A 20318-nucleotide genomic window follows, 5' to 3' on the forward strand; every position below is an offset into this window, starting at 1 on the left:
ATAGACCTCGTTTCACATTTCAGATCGTGCCTTGCTGGCAGAGGAGTAACACGAATATTAAGAGCTACCATATGCTGAACACTTCCTATGTATTAGGCCTTAGTCTAAGAAGTTTCCATGTGTTAACTCATTTCATCCTCATAATAATCTCTTGAGGCCAAAGCTATTGTGATCCTGACTTTATAGATAAAGAGATTGGAGCTCAGAAGGATTAAGAAACTTGTCCCAGGATATAACGCTAAAAAGGAGAAGTTTTAATCTGTTAACTGATATTAGATCTTGGATTATTTATCAGTTGCATTTACTCTTTCAATTCCCTTCCTAATGACAGCGTAAGTGAGAGAATTGTCCAAGTGTGAAAATGGTGCAGGGGCATGCAAGTTTCTGAGCCTAGAAGGAAAAATTGGTATCAAAGATTCCCTAAGGGAAAAAGAGACATTGGGAGTTATGTTTTCAAAGTCTCTTATCAAAAGCCAGAAACTTTATTGGCATAAACATCTACTTTGGAGATAGGAGAGTGAAATTCCTTACCACTTCTCATCTCACTTTAAAAAAAAATAAATAACTTTTTATTTTTGATTCCTCTATAATACACTAAATGAAAAATAAAACCATCAAAAATTAAAATAAGAAGAGATATATGGGAATGGATATATGTATATGTATGGCTGAATCATTTTTTAAAATCACCTCACTTTAAAAGAGGAAAATTTTTACTTCTTGATTCCTCTAGAATACACTAAAATAAAAAATAAAACCATTAAAAACTAAAATAAGGAGAGATATATGGAATGGATTGTGTATACGTGCAGCAGAAGTTAACATCACAATGTAAATTGACTATACTTCATTAAAAGTAAATTTTAAAAATTAAAATAGGAGTTTCATTGTGGCTCAGCGGTTAATGAATCCGACTAGGAAGCATGAGGTTGCGGGTTCAATCCCTGGCCTTGCTCAGTGGGTTAAGGATCCAGCACTGCCATGAACTGTGGTGTAGGTCACAGACACAGCTCAGATCCTGTGTTGCTGTGGCTGTGGCGTAGGCCGGTTACAGATCTGATTCGACCTCTAGCCTGGGAACCTCCATATTGCCATGGGTGCGGCCCTAAAAAAGAAATATATCTATTTATATATATATATATAATTAATATAGAGAATCCCCCTCCCCCCACCTCCCCCCTAAGGAAACTTAGAAAAGCATGTGTTTGGAAGTCTTTTTCATGATGTGTAGATTGTACCACTGCTGAAATAGAATATCCCCTTGAGAATAGGGAAATAATTTGTTTTTTTCTATACAGAGGGCAACAAAGTCTAGTCCTTCCATTTGAGCTCTGGTTTTAAAACACTAACAGTATAAAGAGTTAAAAAAAAAAAAAAAAAAAAACCAAAAAATTTTGTTCTCCATTTCAGGGCCATAATAAAATGATAAAATAATAAAAATATTGCTGACGCTCGTATTCAGTCATTTTGTTCCCTGTTAGCACAGTTCACTTTGGGAATTCAAGGGAGGGGCAGAGCTATTGGGAAGCTGGCAAAGAAACCCAGCCGGCACCTCCAGGCCACACCTGCCCCCACCCTCTCCCTTGCCTCCTCCCAACGTCTCACCCAACTCTTAAATTCCCCAGTAGCTCCTACCTTCTCCCTTATGTCCAGGCCGGCCTTTCTGTTGAGAATCTTCCCCCACTTCCTTCACTTCTTTGCCTGGCTCACTTCTATTCCTGCTTCCAAACCCAGCTCAGACATCATCTGGTCTAGAAATGTCCTCTGACCCCTTTCCTAAGCCAGTTGGGCAGCAGAGTGCTCAAATCCGATTTTTCCCCCTAATCCTTCACATGCTATTAGCACAACTGTTTGCTTGTTTATTCTTTGCCCCGTTAGACTAATTCATGTATTCGACAAACATTACTTGAGCACTGTGTATTTGCCCAGGACTGCGGTAGGTGTTAGGGAGTCAAGGATAAAAGAGATTCCCTAATATGGTCCCTGGGAGATAATGATACTCAGTGATGGTGTGTGGAATAAATGAATGGAATTAGATTGTTACATGGAGAGTGGAAGGAAGCCCAGAGGAAGTTTAGCAGGCACATAAAAGTGATTTGGTTTTTCCATTCTTCCGTCTCTCACATCCTACTCTGTTGTGTAAAACCTCTCTAAGCCGCTTCTTGCTTTAAGTTTTTGCTCTCCTAGTAATCTTTATCTTACGGCTGTCTGGATCCGAAGCAGGGACTTTGGCATAGGAGGAACTGAGCTCTGATGCCAGTCCTGGCACTCACTAGCTCTGTGACCATTAGCTCTTCCCTAATTTCTCTGAGCTTCAATTTCCTCCTCTGTAAAATGGAGATTACAAACACCTATGGCATGGAGTACGGTATGAAGATTAAATGTGATTCACGCATGGAAGAGGCTTGGCTGAAAGGTGGACTTCGGAGAGTCTTCCTTGCCTTGCTTTTTGTCTCTCCCCTACTCCTAGCCCCCCACCTTCCTGCAAGATGTCATCCGAGCCATAGCAGCATGCAAGATGGTTTCTGCACGGAAGCTCATTTTTTTTAAAATGGTAATTTTTTGGATATATATTAAAATAGGTACATAGACATTAAACTCTATTAAACCTTTGATTTTTATAGAAATTATTGCTTTGGATATGTAAAAAGTGAAAAAAGTTTCATTTTTTTAAATAGAAAATATTAAGAATATTTGAAGGATAAGAGGATAAAAGGAACCTAAAAAACATGGCAGAAATGAACAAAGATGATGACATAAAAGACAGAAAACACTTAGCTCAGAAGTTCATAGGCGCTATATTTATTATGTTTGCTCTGAGGGTTTGATAAACTGAGAGGTAGCCATAGTTATAACATGCATTTCTCAAATGTCACTGCTAGAAAAATCCAGTCCTGGGGCTGGCAAAAATTAATTCTTAAACCACAGGATCATGTTTTGGGCTTTCTGTGGATAGGATTTGTCTCTAAAAGATGAAGAAGTCAGTTTGGGGTCCCTAGACATCACCTGTTCAGTTCTGCCCATGATAAAGTGCAAAGTAAAAGAAAATCGTTCTCTATTTTTGCTTTGTGTCATTTTGGTTTTGGTTGCACCCACAGCATAGGGATGTTCCCCGGCCAAAGATGGAAAGTGCGCCATAGCAGCGACCCAAGCCGCTGCTGTGACAATGCTGGATCCTTAACCCGCTGAGGCACAGGGGAACTCTGAAAGTTGTTCTTTACGCTTAAGAATAATTAATATCCAGATAAAACTTCCAGAGATGCTCTATGTTCTCTACACTGTGTAGATCCATTTCCTGATCTAGGAAACAAGTAGAATAATAGAACCTATCGCATCAAGTTGTTATGAGGGTCAAATGTTAACACAAAAGAAGCACTTAGTAACATATAAGGAATATATAATCATTGCTATGTCTGTGTGAGCCACTGTCATCCTTAATCCAGTAGAGACGAGCCGCCTGGGAGCCCTTAGCACCACATGCCCCTCTGGTGGAAAAGCTCAGGTCCTGCCCCTGCAGCCTTGAAAGCTACTTAACCCTTCCCCCAGTCTTCAGGTTTTTTGAGGCTTTGTGATAAAAATCAGCCTAATACAATCTTTCTGTCTCCGAACACATAGTGTATTCAGCACTTTGGGAAGATCAGATATTCTCTTCAGTGTCTCTATCCTTGGAAATTTCCACCCAGAACACAGATTTTCTGTTGATTCATTTATTGGAATCTGAGAGACTGTATCACACACACACACACACACACACACACACACACACACACACTTCTTGTGTTCCTATGAGAGAGCCCACCAATCCACCCACTCTTTAGAGATTTGTTTGCAGTGTGGACAAAAACCAAACAAAAACCTGTGGGCTAATTTATAACCCACACTCCCACCCCCTCCCCCCACACACACAAAGTTAAAGTCTACAGAAGGCTAAAACCAAAGTTGAAACAAACCCCAGCAACCAGGCCCTGGAAATTGCGATCTGGGTGTCGGATGCTCTCTTGACAACATAAGGCAATTTGATCACAAAGATTACCTCTGCAGCTGCTCCGGGGAGCAAATAAAGATGAATGTAGGAAGCCAGGAAATTGGGAAACGGGCCATTCCTGGCGACAGTCTGGCCACTCCCTCCTTTCCTGAAGGGTGTGAAGGTGCACCCCAGTGGGTAACAAGGCCAGCAGGTCCAGCAGGCTTGGGGGATGCGGACCCGGTCAGGACGCAGAGCAGGGAAGAGAGGGGCCACGGCTACGCCTTCCCCTTTCCTCTCCGCAGGTAGAGACAGACTTTTTGCACCTGAGAGATACACATCAAGAGCCAACCTCTTCTCCTCTGATGAAACCAGGCCCAGGTATCTAACGGCTCTGCAGAGGACTGCGGGTGGGGATCTCAGGGTCCTCGCTGAGTATTTCAGGCCCCCAAATCTTACCTCCTCAGTCCCCAGCGCGCGCCCTGGCACACGAGCGACGCAGTCTCCCGGGCCCGGGTTCCCAGGCTTCGTTCAACCCGGTCCTCCAACCAAGTCAGCAGCCCGGTGCGCATCTCCTGGGCTGGTGCGCGCGCGCGCACCGAAGGGACACTCTCCACCTCTCTCGGCCAGAACCCTAAGGGGAGCCGGGAGGTGCGCAGGTTTCACGCGTCCACCCCCAGCCCAGGGCGAACGCCTACCTGTGAGAAGAGCCCCTCCCTGCAGCCGCCAGCGGAGCCCGGGCTGGTACCCGCGCTCACCCCTCTCCTCCCCCGGACGCGGAGGTGCTCCCAGCTCTCCTTCCCAGGGAGCTCCCTGCGTCCCCGTTCCCCCCTCCATCCTCTCTTCCCTTCGTTCACTTCCTCCTCTCTCTTCCCTCCAACTCCTGTCCCTCCCGGCGTCTGGATGCCACACGATCTCTCCTTCTTCCCTTCTCTCTGGGCTTCTTCCTTATTCCCCGACGTCCTCTCTCCGTTTGCTCGGCTCCACTCTTCTTTCCACCGCATTTCTGCGCCGACTCTTCCTTCTTTCCAGGGCGCCCCAGGCTTCTCAGTTCGACGGCGCGGGATGCCTCGCTCAGCACCGCGGGCTCAGTCTTCAAACCTGCTCACCGCCCACCGCCAAGGCCCCTGGGACCCAGCTTGCTCTCGCCTTTTTTCCTGCCCTGAAGAAGCCTCCCCAAACTTGCAGGTCTCCTGGGTGGCCCAGCTGTCAGCGACGATGGATCTATTTTAAGTGCTGCACCCACTGTCCCCGCTCTGAGGACACGGGCATGGGTCCCGCTACTAGGATAACACCTTCGGGGCACGAACCCGAGCTGACGCGGAGCCAGATCCCGCAGCCGGGACTCGGGCTTCCTCCGTCGGGCAGGCGGCCGGGCTACCGCGGTGGGAGGCTGTCTCAGGGCAAGCATCTCGAAATTCAAGAGCCCAGGGAATCCCGGGCCCGGGAGCGGGGGTGTCCCACACGGCAGCCACCCCCTGCCCTCCCCACCCCTGCACCCCCGGAATAGGCAGCCTTGGCATGGCCACCACTCCTGGCAAAGGGAGGCACAGGAACCCTCCCAGCCTGTGTCCTCACCGCACCCACCCCAACACACCCCGGTGTGCCCTGGTTTACTTAATTCTGTCATTCCAGTCGTTAGCCTGCAATAACCCGCCCAAAGTGGGATCCTTTGGGAAATGACAGTAAGGATTGGGGACCATCAACAAGACATGAAGAGCCACGGCGCCTGACCTAAGCCCCAGACTGTTTAATGAACGGCTGCACACACGTGTGCGTGTCCCCATGCGCACACACTCATCACCGGTAGGATCCAGCCACAAGTTTGCACAGTGACAAGTCTCTAAGTCTAACGGAAAATAGAAACAGCTTCACTCACCCGCCTTTTTCTTCCCTCTCCCGATTGGGATCCGGGGGAAAAGGATGGATTGAGAGACCCTTCTTTCTTTTCGCCTTCTAAAGAGTGGAAATTTCCATCATGTGATAGGGGGCAGCATCCCCAGTGTCGCATTTCCTATGGACCCTCCCTTCCAGCCCAGCCACCAATCATCAGGCGGCAACCTGAGATGTAAACAAAAGCATCCTCCCAGGTGGGGCTGCCTTGTCCAGCTGTCCCCCAAGAGTGAAGCCTGGGACCTGCCAGCCCTTGAGCCCACTTTCCTGGGTTCACGGTGTGAGCTGGGCTTTTTTTGCGAGGATTTTTTTGGGGATGATTAATTTTCTTCATTAGTCAAGGTTGCATTAATTGGATCTGTCTTATGTACAGAAATACACGTCGATCCTCATTTTGAAGTCTGGAAAAGAGCTTTGTTTTTCTCTCAATGGATGGCTCTAAACGTCCTCCAGGTTTGGGGATGTCAAACCTGAACTTGATATAAAGGGGGGAAAAAACAGCTGGGGAAGGGGTACCAAAAACGCCCTGTCATTCATAGTATAAATCACTTTATGCAAGAGCAGAGAAGAGACTAGCTTGCCAGCACTTAACCATCAGTAGGGGTCTTTAGTGGTAATTTTTTTTCCTAGGATTCCACGGTAAGAAATCTTCAGCATATACGGATTTAATAAACTGCACCATAATTTCATTTCTGCTTATCCAAGGCACTACCTATCACTCTAAAGAAAAATACCTATCACTCCTGTGGAGGCTCAGTGGTTAAAGAACCCAACTAGCATCCATGAGGATGCGGGTTCGATCCCTGGCCTCACTCAGTGGGTTAAGAATCCTTGTTCAGTAGGTTAAGGATTTGCATTGACACGAGCTGTGGTGTAGGTCACAGACTCAGCTCAGATTCCGCACTGCTGGGGCTCTGGTCTAGGCTGGTAGCTACAGCTCCAATTGGACCCCTAGCCTGGGAACCTCCATATGCTTCAGGTGTGGCCCTAAAAAGACAAAAACTAACAAACAAACAAACACCAAAAAAACAAACGAAAAAACCCACACCATTTTCTGAAGTTAATCGAAATTCCTGTTTCAAAGAAGGCCCAAGTAATATGTTCACAATGCCATGTTTATTCTATATTTGTCATTCTTTAAGGAACACTTTATTTTATTTCGGCTTATTCAGAATGGTCAGTCTCAGCATTTGTTCAGAACTTGAATACCTAGAACCCTCTCATTTTATGGTTCCCACTAACAAGTACACCAGCAGATCTTAGCACTTTAAGAAACAAGACAACAATAACAACAAGAAATCCATCTGGGTAATGCAGTGGTATTATAGTCAGAAATATTTAAAACTCTCCATTAATACATATTGCACAAACATTAAATTGTACTAAAACTATCCAACAATGCAAATTCAATAGAAGGATGATGCCATAAATACCCTCACTGAAACTACCATTTTGTTAGTGGTGGGTTTTCTTTCTTTTTTTCTTTTTTTGGCTCTAAATGTATGGACGTACCTGGGCCAGATATCAAACCTGAACTGCAGCAATGATCAGAGCCGCTGCAGTGACAACACAGATCCTTAACCTACTGAACCACAGGAGAACTCCTGGAGTTACCATTTTGAAACCTAAAAACAACTCATTAATGATTTAAATAGGATGTATAAGAAATATCTGTTTTGAAAGCTGATTATCCTTCACCTAATCAGATATGGTATACCTCTTTAGACTGTCATAAGAAGTTTCCATTTTATGAAATTAGAATACATCAGAATAATATGGTAGTCCTTACACTTGTTGAAACTAGATTATATTTACACTACCACACTTCTCCGTTGATTCTAATTTAGTAACTATAAACTCTTTTATAAAGCTATATAATGTCAAAATTGGTAAGATTAGGAGAGGATTAATGAGATATCAAGATAGAGATATATTTCTCTCTGCCTAACTTGGTATTTAGTAAAATCAAAATCCAGGATACTAAAATGAAAATCGATTCCAGAGAAAATACACATAAAGAGGATTAATGCAGTCTTAGATACGATACTAGTTTACTGTGCAACTGATCAGCCCTTTAATGAATTGCTTATTTAATCAATTCTTGATCTCTATATCTTAGCCACCACAGAAGAGATTGAAGACAGAGATTCATTGCTTAATTTACTAGAGAACTGTGGATTATTTGTCTATGCATGTGCTATAAATACTCATCAGGTGTGAGCTGAAGTAAAATGAGCTGCATTAATCTATAAAGCAATGGACTGCTGAGCAAAATTCAAATTTGTCCTCTTTTGTAGCTCTCGGACCTAGAGTTTTAGAAGAGCTCGGAGCAATGTCTGGGGGATATGAGACAAAGGACAAGCCCTTGTCTTCCATGCTCTTATCAAAACCTTGAGGCTTTAATGACTACATTGAATCTATCCAACAATCCTCAAGGGTTTGTTTTAAACCAGTGTTGGAAGGAGGTGAAGCAGCCCTAACCAGGAACATGAATATCCCTGCAGAACCACATTGTGAAACATATTTTGATTTATTATCAGATCATTTGCTGGCTCTGGCACCGACAACCTGAGTGCTAATCTCAGAGCCGATGTGCTTCGGTTCTTAGTGACTCAGTTTCTCCATGCTAAAAATAGAGAATGTTTCTTCATATATGGTTTTCCTTCCCTTTTTTCAGACAGTGCTACGAACTCAAATAGTGATGGAAGAATAGAAAGTGTTAGCAGCTGACGATAAAAAGGCTAGAACTGTCAGAATTTACTCCCTTTTGACAAAGCTGAATTAATTGAAATTCTCTAAAATCATACATATTAACACACTGGCCCTAGGAATGATTATTGGTTTTGTTGTGGAGTCTAAGAAAAGTCTCTCTTAAAAATATTCCTCAAATAGATTTCCTTCGAATAGAGCTAATACTTAAGAACAGAGTTTTATGCTGCAATACGTTTGGAAAACATTCTGCTAAAAGTTATTTGGGGTTAGCAAATGCAAACTATTCCATTTAGAATGGATAAGCAATGAGGTCCTACTATACAGCACAGGGAACTCTATCCAGTCTCTTGGGATAGACCATGATGGAAGATAGTATGAGAAAGGGAATGTATGTATATCTATGACTGGATCACTTCGCTGTACAGCAGAAATTGGCATGACATCGTAAATCAATTACACTTTAATTTTAAAAAAGAAATAAAGTAGATTAGTGGTTGTCTAGGGCTGTGGTAGGAGGAAGTGGGAGAGATGGAGAGGGACTGCTAACGGATTTCTTTTGGGGAATGACAAAAATATTCTAAAATTCTGTTGTGATGGTTCTGCAACTCTGTGAATATACTGAAATTAATTTAATTGTCTTTTTAAATGGGTCAGTTTTATTGTATGTGAATTGTGTTTCGGAAAAGTTTTAAAGACATTATAAAAAGAAAAAAAATATTACTGAAGGATTCCTCAAAAGTTTGAATCATTCTCTTGAAGGTGGGATGGAGCACGCTGTATTTCTCTATGACCATGAGCTCCTTTTTTGGAGAAAGCTTTCTAAGGTCTTATCATTCAGAGAGCAATCATTCCTGAATTTTAGTATAAATAAATGTCCCAGGAAGGAAATAAACACAGTTATTATTCAGACATCTCATGCATGAAGTTCCTTGATTTATGGATCATCATTGCGAAGTTTGCAGTGATTTTAGTAAACTTTAGTTTAAATTTGCTTTCGTTGATAGTAGACTTAACATGGATTATTTTTCCAATTAATACTTATTGCAATTAGTAAAATGACTGTAGGTTAAAAAATACCTTACTAGATATTATGCCACGTGATACTAAAATAAGCCCACTATGTAGATATTACTATTTTCTCCATTTCATGGGAAAGAAAAATGAGATTCAAAGAGGCTGAATGACTTCTCTGAAGACACAGAGCCGATAAATTAAGAGACTGGACCATGAACCAGGGTTTCTGGCTTCCAATTCAGTGTCTCCCCTCCCACAGCCCACCTTCCTTTTTATCTGAGCATTTTCTTTACTGAAACTGATCATTGTTTTCCTACCTATAATGTAGTCAGTCCTGAATGGCATGGTTAGCCACACAATTATGAATTTTAAATAATTACTATAAAAGTAATTTTCTCTTTATTATAATCACAGGAGCCTCTACAAACGTCACATCTCAAGATCATGGTTTTCTTTTCCATGAATTTGTATTTGATTTACGTGAGAAACCAAGTGATACCATGAATTATGCTTATGGATGAATTTCTTTAGTATTATGTTCTCTCAGTGGGCTAGATTTCTTCTTGGCACGAGGACAAAGATACTGTCTCGGTTTCACACATGATGAAACAACTAGATACTGGATCTCAAAACAGAACTATCAAACTAGATCTGGGATATTAGAAGATCCAACTCTAGTGTCTAAGATTGGGATGTCAGAGTCTGGACTCTGAGGTCCCATCCAGGAGGTGAAAAGGGAGCAGGGCCCAGGCCACATCCGAGAATCGCTCAGAGAGCAGAGTGGGCATCCTGTGGTCAGTATTCATCACCAGCCCCAGGGAGTTCGGCTTCTGTCCCTCTGGTCTGGAAACCGCATTGCAAGCAGAGAGCTGAGGAGTCACAGCCACCTTCCTTTCCAGCTTCATTCTCAACAACCCATATTCTAAACCACTCCATACCTCCCAGCTCCCTGTGTCGCAGGAGTCCAAACCTCCCTTTCTTCCTTGATTTCTTTTTCCCTCCCTCCCCTCCTTCCTCCCTCCCTTCCTTCCTTCCATGCAGAAATTCCTGGCCATGGATCAAACCCCACACCATATCAGGGATAAAACCAGATCCTTAGCCCACTAAGCCACCAGGGGGAATTGCCAAAGCTCAGAGCTTTTGAACGCACTGTCCCCACTTCCTGGAAACCTTGCTACCAACCCCGTCTGTCACCTTCACCTTTTACTTGTCTTTCAAGCCCCAGCTCACATGTCACCACTCAAGTGAATGAAACTCTTTCCGACTCCTCCAGTTATTTATTTATTTATTTTTTTTTCTTGGTAGGTTGGGGACATGGAGTGGTAGGGAAGTTTTAACGGGGATGGAAAAAAACAAAAAACAAAAAGACTAGCATGTTTTGGGACATGGAATTTAGTGCTTACACCACCCTGTGAGGTGGGTGGTTTCATCTGCCCTTTTCAAATGAGAAAACAGAGGATGAATGAATGAAGTGGCTTGCCGGAATCAGATTAAGATTCAGTGTATATGATTCCAAACCTTCCACTTGTGTCCCAGCATTAAACTTATCCTCTTTAGGGCTCCGGAAGCACACGAGTCTGGCCCCCACTAGCCTTCCAGCCCCTCAGCCCTTGGTCTCTGTGTTATTCTCACCAGTGTTCCTGGCATTTGAGTGAATGAATGAGCAATACCCCTATGATTTGCTTACTGTCATAAACACTATGCTGAGTGATTTGTTAAATAAAGTTGTCTGTGATTTATCCCTAATGCTGTTTTGCATCTTCTGTTTTTTTCTAATTTTAAGAGGTACCACGATTAGGTGGTCAGTTATAATTTGAAGCTGCCAGGCTCTCAGCTACTCTGACATGCTCTGCACAACTGGTGTTTGAACAGAGACTGACGTTGATTTGACATTGCCAGGTAACGCAATAGTATGCCAGCCTTCAGAAAATATCAAATCACTCTAAAAGTAATTTTTCCCCTTTGTGACATTCCTCTGAGAGTTAGAAACTTATCCATGTCAAGCTTAACTTTATATTCCCTTTATTTGGAAAAATAAAATGAAAGAACTTATCATCATAAACGAGACATGTTTAATGAGAATATTCACAATAAAAATAAATATTGTATATATAATTGAAATGAATATATATATTTTTTAAATGAATAGGAAATAGAACATATAAAGTTAAACACTTGGTTTCTGATTTCTGGAGCCCTACTCCCTGAGTTTGAATTCCAGGTCTGATATTTACTAGCAGATAACTAGTCATTAGCTATATAATAAGTAGGCAAATTATTAACTTCTCTATGGCCCAGTTTCCTTATCCATAATTTGTGGCTGACAGTGTTGTTTATTTGTGGAGAAACAACTCATAAAGTTATCTAAAAACTTAAGTGAATTTCTTTTTTATTTTACTGGAGTAAGTTGCTTTATAATGTTGTGTTAGTTTCAGGGGTACCCAAAAGTGAGTCAGTTATACGTACACATAAATTCATTCCTTTTCAGATTCCTTTCCCATATAGATTATTACCGAATATTGAGTAGAGTTCCCGGTGCTATATGTAGGTCCTTGTTGAGAATCTATTTTATCTGTAATAGTGTGTATATGCTAATCCCAAACTCCTCATTTATCCCTCATTTGATGGTTTTCAAACTCTGTGAGTCTGTTTCTGTTTTGTAAGTAAGTCCATTTGTATGCTTGTTTCAGATTCCACATATGAGTGATATCATATGATATTTGTCTTACTTACTTCACTTAGAATGATAATCTCTAGGTCCATCCATGTTGCTGCAAATGGTAAGTGAATTTCTTAAGGCTCTTAACTATCATTTTTCACATGGAAAATACTGCTTATAGTCATATCATCTGTGACTGAAAAATTCTTATAATGATCCTTAAACTGTATTCTGTTCTCCTGGGCCTGTTTCTTGTTTTTAGTACAAGAGGGCAGATCATCTGATCCTTGTATCCTGTGTGCTCTTAGGATTCTACAATTTCCAGCTTTTGGATATTTACTTTTTTTATTCCCTGTTGCCACAACAAAACTCCAAGTTCCTAAAATTGGCCTTATGAAGAGATGGACAACAGGAAACTATTATTCATCTGTTCATAATTTTCAAAAAAAATCTAAAGTAAAACAAAATTTGCAGTTTAACTTTGAAACCGTGAAAACACTTAACTTCTAGTCATCAAATATAAGAGGTAGATGGTATGAAAGAAGTCAGACGTGTGTGCTTATTTCTCCATTGCCCTCCTGCATTTGGCTGCTCCAATGCAGTACATTTCAGTCCTTTGTGTTGTATAATAGATGATTTGCATGGTTCCTCTTGAGACGTAAGTTCTGTAGATTGATGCTGAAATGTATTTGCTGAAGAAAGAAAGAATGAGTGAAAGAAAATGAAAAAAGAAAGAAAGAAAGAGGGAAGGAAGGAAGGAAGGAAGGAAGAAAGAAAGAAAGAAAGAAAGAAAGAAAGAAAGAAAGAAAGAAAGAAAGAAAGAATAGATGTGTCAGTCAATTGCTGCTTCCCTGTTTTTCAAGAAGTTGAAACGCTGAGTAATAATTTTCTTAAAAATAAATGGAGTTCCCGTCGTGCCTCAGTGGTAATGAACCCAACTGGTATCCATGAGGATGTGGGTTCGATCTCTGGCTTCACTAGGTGGGTTAAGAATCTGGCATTGCCATGAGCTGCAGTGTAGGTCGCAGACACTGCACGGATCTGGCCTTGCTGTGGCTGTGGCTGTGGCTGGCAGCTGCAACTCCGATTCAGTCTTTAGCCTCGGAACTTCCATATGCCACGGGCGTGACCCAAGAAAGTTAAAAAAAAAATTCTTAAAGATAAAAATGGCGTTTAATCAAACAAAAACATTTCAGATTAAAATACTATGGTGAAGAAGATTTTGGAACTTACTGGTTTTAAAATTATAAACTGGTTTGTCTGGGCATCTTATCTTACTGCAGTTTGGAAGGGAGATCTTCCTAACCTATGTGGAACTTTGGAGAAGCTGAGTCTTCCTGGGGTTTTCTGTGCCTTTGCACTCGGCTGCCACCAACTAAGGGGAATTCTGCCTTCTATTCCACTTAGGGGGGCCAATGCTTTTCCAGCCACTTCTCTGCTGAGACCCTCAGCAAAGTGGAAGGTCCAGGCTCTTCTCTTTCATGTCATCCTTCTCGGTCAGGCTTCAGTAAGCCACAAATGCATGCGTGTGTAGGTATGCCAAGTTCTGAAGGGTGAGCCACACCTCCGAGGGTTTTCCAAGGTGGATGATTTAAGATTGAAATTCTGAATAATTTGACCACACAAGAAAAGACTCTGACACCAAGTCTCACGTACTCTGCCTTCGCTGGAAGCAGGTCTCCTCTCTGGACTTCGCCTGCCCTCAGAGAGCCCTCTATTTAAAGTGGGCGACCCCATCTTCTCCCTTAGAAAAAAACAGTTCTGGCCACATTTGCTGACCCTCTGTTTAGCAGAAATTTATTGGGTCCCTCCTAAGTTCTAGGTGCGGGGACAGAACTGTGAATGAAAACAGATACAATCCCCGTCCTCCTGGAGTTTATAATTTGGGAGGAGGAAATACACTCATACATGTAAGATGACAAAGACTGCTGAAGGAGTGATACACTGATGATGGGGACAGGCTCCCCTGAAGAAACGACCCTTGAAGATGAAGGTGAGTGACTTTGGCCTATTCCCATGCCAGCGGGCAGCTCACCCCCGTGGAGAAGGCAGGACAGGGCGGGTGCTCCTGAGATGGTGGGACCGGTGAATCCATCACCGGTGGAGTGATCGCCTTTATAGTAAGAGGGACACTTTCCCTGCTCCGTTTCCTTAACTCATGCTCTGCAGAGACACAAGTGCTCTTGTCTCCAAGATGGGATAAATACAGGAAACTGAGTCTAGTTCTGTCTCCCCCACGGAGAGCCTTGGGCTGGCTGCTCCGTGTTACTGATCAGCACATTCCACAGACACTTGCTTTACTCATCCAGAGATAACCAGAGTTACTTCTCTTTTTGCCTGATCCTTTAGGAATAGTAGAGAATCACACCCTACCCCTAATGCCATGCTTTCGGCTCTTTTTTTTTGTCCTGCCTTAAGTCAGTACCGGTTGCACTAACCATCATAGGGCACCAGTAATCAGTGGTGGCTCACTCCCTTTGCTTTCTAAAGGGATGATCCAGCTGGATGGAATCCTTTTTTTTTTTTTTTTTGTCTTTTTAGGGCCACACCTGTGGCCTATGAAAGTTCCCCAGCCAGGGGTCGAGTCGGAGCTGTAGCTGCTGGCCTTTACCATAGCCACAAAAACGCAGGATCTGAGCCACGTCTGCCACCCACGCCACAGCTCGTGGCAATGCCGGATCCTTAACCCACTGAGAAAGACCAGGGATCAAACCTGGATACTCGTCAGTTTCATTACTGCTGAACCACAACAAAAACTCCCGGATGGCATCTTTTGATAACAGATCCTCTGCTGATGATTGAGTTGGAGACGTGGGGAATCTGTTAATTCAATTTGCCCCAAAGGATTCAGAGTCAAAAAAGGTTCTGGCTTGGAGTTCCCATCATAGGTCAGGGGTTAACGAACCTGAGTAGTATCCACGAGGATTCGAATTCGATCCCTGACCTGGTTCAGTGGGGTAAGGGTCCTGTGTTGCCCTGAGATATTGTGTAGTTTGCAGACACCGCGGATCCCGTGTGGCTGTGGCTGTGGCTGTGATATAGGCTGGCATTTGCAGCTCTGATTTGACCCAGAGCCTGGGAACTTCCATATGCCCTGGGGTGAAGCCATTAAAAGACAAAAGACAAAAAATAAGCCCGATGGTTAACTGGAGACAGCATCTGAGTGAGACAGGAATGAATGAGTGGGGATGTTGGGTGCCATCCTTTTGAGGAGGGTCTGGTACATGAAACAGAAAGAGAGTCCTTTCAACCTTAAACAAACAAACAAACAAGTGGGAAAGTCAGTTCGAAACTGAGATTTACAGTCAGTGCCTGAATTCTTTCTTAAACTTATGTTGACCTATTGCAGCATGCAGTATGTTAGGAAAGAGGTGTTGTAATATTTAATGTGTAAAGGACAAAGTCACACCTCAAGCCCAGGTTCCAGGATTTGTGTTTTTTAATGTAACCCATTCTCATGCTTGCAGTTTGCCTTACGACTGAAAAGGAAAATCCCACCGGATACACTCAGCCATCCTCATTCGAAGGTACGAGCTCGGACACACGTGTCTCAAGGTGTCATGACAGTTGGTTTCCAAATGTGAATTTCAAATACCTTCATCAAATCAAGTCTTCTGCTCATAAACCTGGTGTTTTTACCTTTGCCCTCACTTTAAAATCACCCCACGATACAGGGTCCCCACTCTTTAGGTTGGCCTTAGACAGAGTAAATGGGATGGAATGTGACAGATGCATTGAATTAGTTTCCCCTTCGAGTGTCCTCTAGGGCCTGCATGCCTGTCCACTGTCCCATTTTCTATTTTCGCAGGAGAAGAAAGAGCCTTCTGTCCATTTAGGAAGGCAAACTCCTGACTTTGCTCTTTGGTGTAGGGTCTATATTCCTGGACACCTATCAGAACTTAAGGCCCTTTCATTTTATCAGAAGCTTGATCTTCTTTAAGTATCATTAAGCTGAATATTTAGGGCAAGCAGACTTCTAGGCATCAACTAACCCGGAATTCTCAGAGCTACCCACTCTGCTTGCTCACAGAGCAAAGCCCTGAAAAAACAGCTATTTTATGGCCACCTAAGAGGCCTGATATGGGGGAGGTATCACCCTTTTAGAACTGACCTCAGCATGAAAGATGACCGCTTGACATTTGTCAGCTGTATCTTCAGCTTTCTTTTGCCGCATGGGAAGCGGTGTGTGTGTTGGGGGGGGGCGGGCAGTGGGAAGGGTCCCGGTGCCCTCACATTCTCATCTTTCTCCACATCAATCTGCAGTGACCTGATAACCCATTGGCATTAAGTTATGATGATTTATGACTGTCACTTTGCTGTGCACCTGAAAATAACACAACATTGTAAAACACCCACACGCTAATAAAATTTATTAAAAATAAACAAATAAATAAAATGTTTAAAAAGGTGCAAGGATTTAAGGTACTATATTCTGTACTGTCTTTAGTTTATTAAGAAGATAGTACAGAATATACTATGGTTACATGCTGGATAATGTCATAGATACAGAGACTAATTAGACACTTTCTGTTCTTAAGAATTTGTAGTCTGGATTTCCCGTTGGGGTGCAGCGGAAACGAATCCAACTAGGAACCATGAGGTTGCGGGTTCAATCCCTGGCCTCGCTCAGTGGGTTAAGGATCCCACGTTGCCATGAGCTGTGGTGTAGGACGAAGATTTGGCTTGGATCTAGTGTCGCTGTGGCTGTGGTGTAGGCTGGCAGCTGTAGCTCTGATTCCACCCCTAGCCTGGCAACCTCCATATACCGCGGGGTGCAGCCATAAAAAGCAAAAAAAAGAAAAGCAGAAAAAAAAATTGTAGTCTAATGAAGGGAAGCATTCAGGTAAAAGTAATTGTTCTAAATGAGAATAATTTTGGGGGGTGGAGTGGAGGACAGTGGTGGGGAGCAAAAATGAAGGAATGTAGAACTAGGCAGGCTCATGGTTCCAACTGGGACATTGTTGGAAAATATCTCAATATCCTCCCCAAAGCAACAGGACAGTGCTTAATGTTAACTGTGCTTATTCTCCAGCATTTGAAGGGGCCCTCCTTCCCAGGAATGTTTGCTGCTAACAGAATAGCAAAATAACCTTTAGGCCAAAGGAATGAATCACTAATTGTGCACTATTTGCAAAAACATGCATAGAGCTTGAGGCATTAAGCTGAGTGAAGTAAGTTAGACAGGAAAAGACAAATACTTATGGTCTCACTTATATGCGGAATCTAAAAGGAAAGAAGGAAAAACCAACCAACCAACCAACCATCCAACCAAATTCAGGTAAAGGATAATTGGAAGAAAATGGTCAAAATATTTAGACTTCCAGCTATAGGATACAATAAGTTCTATGGAAGAAATGACGACTACAGTTAATGTACAGTACTACTGTGTAATGTACAGGAAATTTGTTAAGAAAGCAAATCCTGAGTTCTTACTACAAGGAAAAATAATTTTCATTTTTCCTTTCTTCATTTTCTTTCTATTGCATTTATACGAGATGATGGTTGTTAGCTGAGTTTATAGGGGTCATCTTTTCATAATACATGTAAATCAAACCATCGTGCTCTGTGCCTTAAACTTATACAGTGAAATATTTCAATTACTTCTCAAACCATAAAAAATTGATTGTGGTTATTGCCGCACAATTGCGAGTATACTAAAACCCACCAAATAGTAAACATTTTTATTATATAAGTTTCAGGTGTATAGCATGATAGTTCAACATCTGTATGCATCACAGAGTGATCCCTATCACAAGTCTAGTTACCTTCCGTCACCATGGAGTGGATCCTTTTCAGCTGTTTAGCCCGCCCCACAATCCCCCTCCCCCTCTGGTACCACTGATCTGTTTTGAGTACGTTTTGCTTTGTTTGTTCATTGTATGGGGGTTTGAGGGCTTTGTTTTGTTTTGTTTTGTTTTTAGTTAAAAAAATTTTTGGCTTTTTTTTTCAAGGGCCACACCTAAGGCAGGTGGAAGTTCCCAGGCTAGGGGTCGAATCAGAGCTACAACTGCCAGCCTACACCACACCACAGCCCAGGCTGCGTCTGTGACCTACATCACAGCTCATGGCAATGCTGGATCCTTAACCCACTGAGCAAGTCCAGGCATCGAACCCACATCCTCATGGTTACTAGTCAGATTTCGTTTCCACTGCACAAAAAAGGGAAATCCCTATTTGTTTGTTTTTCAGATTCCACTTTTGACTGAGATAATATGGTGTTTCTCTTTCTCCATCTGACTTATTTTACTTAGCATAATACCCTTGAGGTTCATCCACGTCATCGCACATGGTAGGATCCCATTCTTTTTTATGACTGAGTAATATTTCATTGTGTATATACAGCATCTTTATCCATTCATCCATTCATGAACACTTAGGTTGTTTCGATATCTTGGCTATTGTAAACAATGCCGCAGTGAACATAGGGATGGATGTATCTGTTCAAAATTAGTGTTTTCATGTTCTTCAGATAGATACCCAGAGGTGGAATAGCTGGGTCATGTAGTAGTTCTGCTCTTAATTTTCTGAAGAATTTCTGTACTGTTTTCCATAGTGGCTGTACTGATTTCCATTCCCACCAAAGTGTACAAATGTTCCCTTTTCTTCACATCTTCTTAACACTTGTTATTTCCTGTCTTTCTGATAACAGCCATTCTAACAGGTGTGAGATGATATTTCTTTGAGGTTTTGATTTACATTTCCCCAATAATTAGTGATTAGTATCTTTTCATGTTCCCATTGGCCCTGTGTATGTCTTCTTTGGGAAAGTGTCTATTCTAGTCCTCTGCCCACTTTTTAAAATCAGGTGTTTACTTTTTGTTGTTGAGTTGTTTGAATTCTTTATATGTTTTGGATATTAAATTCTTTGGTGATATATGATTTGCAAATATCTTCTCCCATTCAGGAAGCTGCCTTTTCATTCTTTTGAGAGTTTCCTTCACTGTGCAAAAGGATTTATGCTTGATTAAGCCCCATTTGTTTATTTTAGCTTTTGTTTCCCTTGCCTTTGGAGTCAGATCCACAAAAACATCTCTAATGTCTACAAGGTTACTATCTGTTTGCTTCTAGGCACATAATGGTTTCAGGTCGCTGAAGTCTTTATTCCATTTTGAACTAATTTTTGTGGGAATTTATTTTTGTAAGATAGTGGTCTAGTTTCATTCTTCTGCATGTGATTGTCCAGTTTTCCCAACACATATATTGAAGAGATTGTCCTTTATCCATTGTATTTTCTTTTCTCCTTCATAGATTAATTGATGGTATAAGTACAGGCTTATTTCTGGGCTTTCTATTCTGTTCCATTGGTCTATGTGCCTGTTTTTGAGCTACCATACTGTTTTGATTACTACAGCTTTGTATATGGTTTGAAATCATGGAGTATGATACCTCAAACTTGTTCTTTCACAAGGTTGTTTAGGCAGGCCAATTACTGAGCCATTTATTCCTTAATACAGGGGCAGATGAATTTCTTAGAAAAACACCCTTCCAAAATCATCCTTTATCCTCTCTTGGGGATAGTGAATAAGAAAGGATGTTGGTGGTTGTAGAGATTAGAGGTCATACTCTTCTTTCAGATGTAGTTTGCTTCCAAATTTTAAATAATAATCCTGCATATATAGTCTCATAGGAGTAACATCCATTCATTAAGCCAGAATGATTACTTTTATGTGTAACCAAAGCAAATAATGTTGGTCAATTTCTTGTCTCTCATTATCCAGAAATATAAATAGAGCCAAGATTCTATTTGTATGGTCTCCATAATATGGAAATTCCTACAAAGACTATCGGCAGAGTTTCTCATGGTACATCTTATTAGGTTGAGTCTAAAACTTTTCTTTTTGGGGCCAACAGGCTCCTTGGCAATATCTCTGATCTTTATTTTTCCCTTAACTGCTTCTAGTAGTTAATTTTCTGGCCAGAGTATTTATTGTCTTAGGCCTTATTTCCTGGAATTTTTGCTGTTACTTTCCATTGTTTAAATACAAAATATTTCATTCATGCAAAAATTACAGAGACCTGTTACAAACACCCATGTATGTACCATTAGACTTAAACAAATGCCAATATCTTGCATGC

The 20318-nt window shown here is 42.0% G+C and overlaps 2 protein-coding genes across 3 annotated transcripts in view; one reads left to right on the forward strand and one right to left on the reverse strand.

Annotated features, from left to right (window-relative positions):
• The window catches only part of SLC38A4 (solute carrier family 38 member 4), a 77933-nt gene extending 71752 nt beyond the window's left edge, over window positions 1-6181 (reverse strand). Inside the window, exon 1 of one of the 2 annotated variants that reach the window (XM_013997965.2) lies at window positions 5844-6181. The gene's annotated coding sequence lies outside the window, so the exon portion shown is untranslated. Of the gene's footprint in view, window positions 1-4423; window positions 4998-5843 lie in introns of those variants that run through there. The other variant, XM_021092582.1, reaches the window with a different exon arrangement.
• LOC106510389 lies at window positions 1183-5497 on the forward strand. Its single transcript, XM_021092584.1, has 2 exons — window positions 1183-4345; window positions 4997-5497. The coding sequence occupies exons 1-2, from the start codon at window positions 4197-4199 to the stop codon at window positions 5472-5474; spliced, it is 627 nt and encodes a 208-aa protein (XP_020948243.1). The 5' UTR covers window positions 1183-4196; the 3' UTR covers window positions 5475-5497.

Source organism: Sus scrofa, chromosome 5 (genome assembly GCF_000003025.6).
Source record: "Sus scrofa isolate TJ Tabasco breed Duroc chromosome 5, Sscrofa11.1, whole genome shotgun sequence".
In the NCBI taxonomy this organism is placed as follows: domain Eukaryota; kingdom Metazoa; phylum Chordata; class Mammalia; order Artiodactyla; family Suidae; genus Sus; species Sus scrofa.